General features: G+C 39.3%; 1 protein-coding gene across 14 annotated transcripts in view; it reads left to right on the top strand.

The window, feature by feature from the left end:
- The window catches only part of rapgef6 (Rap guanine nucleotide exchange factor (GEF) 6), a 131,280-nt gene that overhangs the window by 79,874 nt on the left and 42,851 nt on the right, over positions 1-8,555 (top strand). For all 14 annotated transcript variants that reach the window (XM_034890791.1, XM_034890792.1, XM_034890795.1 and 11 more), the window contains one exon: positions 6,940-7,071. In XM_034890791.1, coding sequence (XP_034746682.1) covers positions 6,940-7,071 — 132 coding nt within the window. The remainder of the gene's footprint in view (positions 1-6,939; positions 7,072-8,555) is intronic.

Genomic DNA, 8,555 nt, shown 5'->3' on the forward strand with positions numbered 1-8,555 from the left:
CACACACACACACACACACACACACACACACACACACACACACACACACACACACACACAATCCAGTCTCAATCATATGCTGCTCTCTGCCCCTCTGTTACCCTTTTCTCCCTGTCTCTCCATCTTTCTTACACTCAGTCATATTCACTTCAGGGCCCTCCATTTTCTCCCCATCTCCATCTGCCTCCCTTCACTGTATCTTAATCCAAGCATCTGCAGACTTGCCAGTAATAGAGTGGAACATTGCTGTGTGCTACGCCTATTCTGGAAGCTCAGTGTATGTTTTACTGAATGAAGCCCAGATGCAGCGCAGTTCAGGAATAATATACTCTGTGTGTGTAGATTAATACGATTTTGTGTTGTGTATTGGGTTGTTGTTCCTTTGTGAATAAATGTGAGTGTGTACTTGTACACGCGTGTCTTTTTCTCTCCTATTGCTCGTAAATGTCCATGTTTTCTGACACAAGTGGCCTTGATTGATCAAAGGTTTCTGCCACGCTACCGGGCTGTATCTGGAGCTTCAAAGTGCGTGCGTGTGTCTGTCCTGTTCCAGACAGCAGTGCCAGTCTCACCTGGCTAGTCGGATGAGGCTCCTTGTAGTCATTTCCTTCCCACTTGCTCCTTTTGATGCAGTATTGTGTGTTAGAGCTGAAACAGGGGTTTGATCCAGTAGGGAAAGAAATGCTAGAATAAAATACCTCACCATAAAAGAGACCGAATGGGATGAAGGTCAAAGGAGAAATTGACAGCAAGTGAGACTGGGACAGTGACAGGAAAACGTGAACCACTTGACATGGACTGGAAATTTGTAACCAAGATAATCAAAGCGAAGAGGTATTATTGGTTGGAAAGTGACAAATGAGAACTGAAAAAGACTGCAGCTTCATTGTGTCTTTGCCAAGAGGTGAACTGCTGCTGTCTGTGGTGTGGTTTCTGGTGCAACAACCTGCGCTGGGAGCTAACTTAACACATGAGGACAGCTGTTATGAGTGAAGGCATATGTTGACGGCTAGGGTTTTTTATTTTAGTGTGTAATTATGCTCTAAATGCATCGCGGGAAAGCGTTTTATGGAATTTAATGAACACCTTTTTCTGTGGAGCTTCTATTTAAAAAAAAAATTAAGTTGTTTCTAGAACACTCAAATCTCACCTCAACACAAACGTTAATATGCATAGTTCAACATGTTCATTTAGTTGTTACTTCATTGCTGATTGATGGTTGTGTTTCTTAGCGTAGCACTCAAGTCATGTCAAGGCAAGTTTGTCACTGCTGACATCTACAGGCCGGCCATGTTCATGTCAGATACCCCACCAGTGACCTCACCATCCATTTCCATGTCTGTATTTACTCAACTGTGGGGTTATGAGTAGTGAAGCCAAGCCAGTTTTAAAACAGGACTTAATTCTTATTATTCCTTTATCCTCTACAGCCAGTGAACATTATGAGTCAGTTGGGGGTCTATTAATGATACTTGAATAAACATTGGTCAGCACTAGTCCTTTTGATAATTGCCACCATCAGAATACCTTTTCCATGTAGTACATAATTCTAGATTATTGGGTTTGGATTTGTGAACAATGCAACACATGAAATACACCAATTTCTGCCACGTTATTTCTGTTGCATTATTAAGTATGCATATAGATTAGCTAAAATTCAGTAATCTCCCAGTGATCACCAACAAAATATGCAACCCCAAAATCATTATTTTCTTACACGTCAGCATCCGTTTGGATACACTGAACAATACCTCTTCTACCTGTGATACTGTCATTTAGTTTTTTCTTGGCCAATACAACAGCATTGTCTTTAAATATTCATTGAGCTTTGTTTGTGTCATTGTTTGTTGAACCCACTTTAATTATCTTCCTCATCAGAATTCATCAGCCTCATCACATTTTCTTTAATCACCTAGCTAAGCCCTTTGTCCTCTTTATTTTTCATTTTAATGTGTTGTTCTCGCTCATGCTTCGGATTATTTTTTGTGTCATTGTGTATATTGGTGTGCACGTCTCTGCCATGCACCACCTCTTTTGATAAATCGTCTTACTTATCCTCCTGTATTAGCTGGTCTCTGATCTGTCTTTGTCTAGGTATCCTTCTGTGTAGATGTCTCTCTTTCTCTCTGAGTACCAGTGGTTTAGGGAAGTCTCAGATGTGGTCTGCCATTAAGTCATTAAATGGTAGGCCAAACTAATAATTAATGTAAAAAGTAATTCAAGGTAAAGAAGCACCACTGTTTGTAAATAATTTTAATGATGTGGCCCCTTCTGAGACCCTCAACCCACCAACTCCTGACTATAATAATAGACAGACCAGGCTGCATCCATTAATGTCTTCAAGGTAAACAACCATTCCCAAAGCATCTCTCTGCACATTCACCTACAATTCAGCAAAGATTATCTCAGCACTAAAATGCCTTTGGGAAACCTGGTCTCTTGTCTGTGTAGCCAAATGGCCAGTCTCGGTTTTATAGCCCATTTTATCATTGAGGAAATGGGGGGGAATGGAGCACTCAGGCGCACAGCTAGTTAATCTCATTGTTAAAATTGGAAGCAATAAGTGAAACCGAGTTGGGTTTTACACAGAAAGAAAAAGGAAGATTTCACTTTAATATGTTTTGACTGGTTTGATTTGCTTAGTCTATCTATAGTAAGACAAACAAGTGGTAAAATTAGCCAAATAACAGCAGAGTGGCCTTTTTTATATTGGTTAATGTGCTTTTATGGAATGAAGGATCCTTATTTGGCTGGTAAACTGCTATGAACTGTATGGCATTGGGTGTTTGTCTCAGACAACAAATTGGGAACACCCAAATAAGAAATATTAAATATGTACTTTTAGTAAAACTAGCTTTTATACCGACATAGCCTAATTTCATTTAGTTTTAACACAAAGTCTTTAAAATCGTAGTGGGTGATTTGATGATTACTGAATAAATAAATGCATTTACACACATCAGTTGTGTTCAGTTGTGTCCTCTGTTCACAACATCAGCCAATTATTCATTTATAAGCCGCCTTGGTAGGTAGGGAACAACTTGATGTTCTGACAGCTTGGCTCTCCAGGCTTGTTCCTTGTGGATTTTTACCCTCTTTGACTGCTGCATTTTTCTTGGAATTAATGTTTTCTCTGCCTTATTATAATAGATGATAGGTTCGTTTCTCTGGAGTTAATCAGACTCTGTAAGTGATTAGTATTGCGTAAACTCGGTCTGTTTGACTGCAACAGGACATTTACAGCCAGCTTGGTCCTCTTATGATTGCGCCGTCTCGTTGACATGATAGAATTGTACAGCTGAAGGAACCTTACACATTTATATTTAAACCCCTTACTCTCATTCTTAATGCATGAAGAAAATGGGAGACCCCCTTAACCCCCTCCCCCGGCTCAGCCCGCTGGGAAAGGGAAAGAGGAGGATTAAATCAGGATTAAGTCTGTGGTGTGAATAGGAGCCACGAGACTACCACAATTATTCACTTCACCCATCACTTCCTCGCCCGACCTCCCCCTTCCATCCTTCCCAGTCTCATACACTCACAGAAACACATTATCACCCTCTGTCTTTGCCGTATTTGATTCCCTGGTAGCTCTAAAACTTACACTTTTGAGACCATTTAAATCTCACCATTTTTCTGTCTTTCTGTGCTCCTCCTCCAGGCACCAAATGTTGTGCGAGCATGTGTCTTTTTCCATTATTGTGTTGTTATGTCTGAATAAAGTCGTAAGAACCATTCACGCAAAAGTCACTGTGTGTCTGAATGACACAAAGCCAAACTTACCTCCTCAATACCCTTTTTCTTATAGCACCTCTTTGATTACCATATATCAGTATCAGTTACTCACAGCCAATAGAAATGTTGCTGCTGGATTCCCAAACCTTTCATCTATGATCATGACAAGATGAAGGTCTGGCTGTTCAATCATATGCCATATTCTTATCATTTCAGTATTTTCTTTGGTAAGGTTTATGCGTGTGCTTCTTTTCCCTGATTGATATTCCTGATTGACTTAGCGGTTGGACACATTCATTTCTATCTTTGTGTATGTCCATTCGGGTTAATGTATAAGATGGATGCAGGGTGGGAGCTTCCTCATCGCTAGGTTATAACTTCTGCATCCCAAAAATCAATAGCTGTGATGAACATTCACTCTCTGCCCCCCCGCTTTTTCTGTCTGTTCTTATTCCCAAACAAAGAAACACAACTAGAAGTAAAGAGGGTTGGTCAACAGCATGCATTGGGGATGAGTCTATAGAATTTGACTTGTGTATATGTGTGATTGAAGATATAAAGTCAGTAACATAAAGAGTCGAGGGTAAGGTGTTGCCTGCGGTTTAATAAATGAAACACAATTCATTACACTGCCATACCTAATGGGAAATGGATTTCACTTAAACACTACATCAGTCACACTTGAACTAATCTCAGAGATCTGTGAGTCAGTATGTGTATCTATGAGTGTTTCAGTTGCACACTTTGAAATTAGAATCATACTGTTTAGATTCTAATCTAATTATATGAATTATTGTTGATATATGTTAGTGATGGAGACAAACAGAGGGACTCAGCAGAATGTATTTATATTTAAGTGGTACATTACAGTAATATAGGTGTGTGTGTGTGTGTGTGTGTGTGTGTGTGTGTGTGTGTGTTTGTTTGTTTGTTTGTTTGTTTGTTTGTAGAATTTTCAGATTCTTTGTGTGAATCTGTTGGGCTATTCTGCTAGACTAAGGGACTCGACAAAGTCATATATTAAGTCAGAATAAATCTTGTGAATAGTGGTTTCCTCTAAAATACTGGTTTCATCCCATGGCCAGGGTTTGGTCCAAACAAAATGTGTCATAAAAGTTTTATGCCAGCTGATAACTTGAATAAATAATCAGTGCATCCGTAACAAGTCCATCTCTAAATTACTCTTGATTTCACCGCAGTGTTCAGGTCCATATACTACATCTTATAGGCTTGAGTTTGTTCTCTTGTCATTTGTTCAGGGAATGAGGTGGCCATGTACAAATGTAAACAAATCTAGGATACAATGTTGTCCCACACTGTAGGAGTAACCTACAGTATAGTGAATGTTAAATGATGGGTACACCAGCCTGCTTATTTATTTTTTCTCAGCAAATTGAAGGCTCAAGAATTGTCCGACTGGTAATGTAGTCCACTTTGTGATAAAAAGGGATTTTATTTGTTTAATTTATTGGATCCCCATTAGTCCAGACATGAAGAACATTTCCAAATAAAATTTTAAAACAACTGTGAAAACAACGTCCCAAAGAAAACAATTTAAAATGGATAAGGTTTGTGTTTAAATCTACTGGACATGAATTCATTAAGTTGAGTGTTCCCTTAAATATGGCACACATTAAAATCAAGTCATTGAACTTCCTAAACTCCACCCCTCAATGCTGTTTCCCTGTGGGTTTGGCGGATGGTGGAGTGGGGGGTTAAGTGCTTATGGGGTCGTACAGTACAACAGGCCTATTAGAAGAGAGTACTGAGGGGGCAGCACCCCCAGACTCAACATCTTTAATATTGCATGTTGGCACCGGGGTTCCTCGCAGCCTTAGCTAGCTTCCATGCTTCCGTTTGGCTTGGTGTGGCTTTGCATGTGCAAAGTGTTGGCGTGAGTGTTTAAGTCTTAGGACAGCGAGCACTGTCTGATGTGGGGCAATGGAGGAGGTGTGCTGTAGGTTTGCACGCTGTCGCAGGAGGACATCTTCTCTCACCCTTACACTGCCCCAATTCAAACTGGTAAGACTTAAGCTTTAGAGGTTTGCATTTTTTCTAGAGCAGAGGGGGCACCAAGTACCTGCCTCACTTTCTAGGCAATCCCATGTTTGACCTCAGTTGGTTTCTAAATATTTTTTGCAGCCGCAGCCTTCGTAGAAATTGTATTATTTAGTTTTCTTTTCATCTTCATCTATCGTGTAATTGTGTAATAGACGAGATTTGTTTACTGCTTTACAGTAGAGAATAATGTAGTTATTACAATTCTAAACCTGCTAAATTGGTGAATAAACGTAAACTTGACCTTTGTTGTCCTGCTCTTACACACTGGATAAAGGTGCCTCGTTATGTTGACTGAGTACATGTCCAGCTGTGAAGGGCTTCTGAAGAGCCTATGCTCTGCTTTAGTAAGACTGTAGTCAGGAAGGTATATTAGGGGATATAATTATTGTAATCCACCCAGATGGTAATACTATGAATTCCTTCACGAAGTTGTCTATTAACTGATGGTGTAAATGAGTTTGTTAATTAGGAGGAGATAGAGTATGATACCAGGATTTGTTGATTTGTTTACCAGCACACAAACTGGGGATGGAAATGTGTTTCTTTACTGTAAGTTAGATAGGTGCAATGCTTTAGATTGAACTCAATGCTAATTGCAGACTTATAACTAGGTTGCTATTTATGTATTTGCCCATTTAATTGTTAAAATGGCAGTGGAGAGAAGGTGTATTTGCGTGCCTTTGGAGGTAGCGCTGAAGGAGTTTGAGTATTCATGTATGAATCTGCATGTACGTTTTTCCAGTGTGCACACTTAAGACATGTAAGCTGTCTGCATAGAAGTCAGCCAGCCGTGTCATTCTATTGAGACAGCCCCAATCAGAATTTACTGCTTCATTGTTTTGTTAAGGTCTCTCCAAAAATATAAAACTAGCCTCCCACCTCCAACCCATCAGAAATCATATCAACCTGCAACCCTGGATCATAATTTACAGCTGTCTGAAATGTCTTCTCCTCCATCATCTTTATGTTCATTATCTTGAAGTATAACATGTCAAACAGAGCCAAACCAGCGTTGGCTTTCAGGTTGACCAAACAGACAGATGTGCGTGCGTGCTTGCGTGCGTGTTTGCCCCTAGTGAACTCATATCCTCTTCTCTGTTTTTCTCCTTCTGTCTCTCTACTACATCCTGTCTGTCTGAACAGCTTCCTGCTGACCTTAATAAGATGCACCTTACAGACCACGCACATCACCAGGTGATGCGCATGCCTCCCAGCCAATCAGGATGCAGTATTGCCAGCGACTCGGGGAGTAGCAGCCTATCCGATATTTACCAGGTAGGTACTTATGTTGGGATATATTGTAGATCTTTTTAAGCTTAATTTCTATGAAAACTGTTTTTTAACTTTCTAATCAACCTTTGAACATTTTTCCTTTTACTTTGCCATCTTCTTACCCCCATGTAAATGTTTTAGGGTAGATTTTTTTTATAAGAAGTGAAATATCTTTGTAATTTAAAATATAGAGAATCCAGGCTGTAGAAGTGTAATTATTCAGCGGTCCTTACTTTTCGTATTTTGTATCCTGTTGCTTTTCACTGTCAATGAAAAAAAAACTTTTGAGAAATGAAAAATGAACTTTTTCTCATCTCTGCCACCATTTTTACAGTACTTAAAAAAAATATTAAAGCCTGTCCAATCCAGTGACAACCCCCTACTGTCTATTCCAGCCCATCCACCACAACACCGCAACAACACCTGCTCACTAATAAGTTTTACTAATGTTGGATTCTGTTCAGCTTGATTTGTTCCATGTTAGCATATCTGTCCACCCTCTATCCTTCCAACAGTATAATCCTCAGTAACTAGCTAATTATTGTGCATCAGTTGTGCATCCTGGTGATCCATCTTCCTCTGTACTTCCTGCTGCGGATGAAAGGTCACATGCAGGAAATTAACCTAACCTTTCAAGCCCCATCTATACCTGTGCTACAGGTATATAAGCTGTAACATGGTCAGTCTAGCTGGGTTTATAATGACCATTTTGTCTGCTTTCACAGGTAGTATGCAATAAAGAGCAGCAGGGAAATTGAGAGAGTATGACATCTAGTGTACATCAGTTATGTAGATGATGTCGGGGTTTAAAGGAATACTCAACTTAAGTTTCCATAAACAACAATGTCAGGAGTTGTGTGAAGGGGACTGTAGCAGATTATATACTACTTTGGCATTTCATAATATCACCTAGAACTTAAAGCAATCACAAATGCATATTAAATGAAAGCAGTAGTAACACGTAGACTTTTAGTAGTTGGTTAGGTGGTTGGTTGTGTCCTTTTTAAATATAATTAATTCATCTATAATCTGTTTTCTTAGTGTCGTGGGTCTGACCCCTGCGCTCCTGATGATTGCTTTAATGTCAGCAAACTAGGGAGCTTATTTTATTATTCTTTTTTATTCTACTGTTGCATTTATTGCAATCACCCCACATAATGTACAATGTGTAAAATATTTTATGTACAAAAGTATTTTACACTCTTCTCGTATCAGGCTCACCTTTACGTGACATGTCTAAGCTATCAAAAGCTCAGTGTGCTTTGGAATGAAACACATCTCTTGAGTGTTGAATATTTAAATAGCTGTGAATCAATAATCCATAAAAGGGTACATGACAAAGATGTCATCTCATCATTTTTATCTCTCAAGTCTCCTAATCTCCCCCCTTTTCAAAGAAAGTTGTTATAAATCAAAGGATCTTTTCATATTACCTTGCAGTCATGACTCTTCTTTAGACGGTGCTGCAGTATTTTTAATTTTCACTA

This window comes from Etheostoma cragini, chromosome 13 (assembly GCF_013103735.1).
Source record: "Etheostoma cragini isolate CJK2018 chromosome 13, CSU_Ecrag_1.0, whole genome shotgun sequence".
Classification (NCBI taxonomy): domain Eukaryota; kingdom Metazoa; phylum Chordata; class Actinopteri; order Perciformes; family Percidae; genus Etheostoma; species Etheostoma cragini.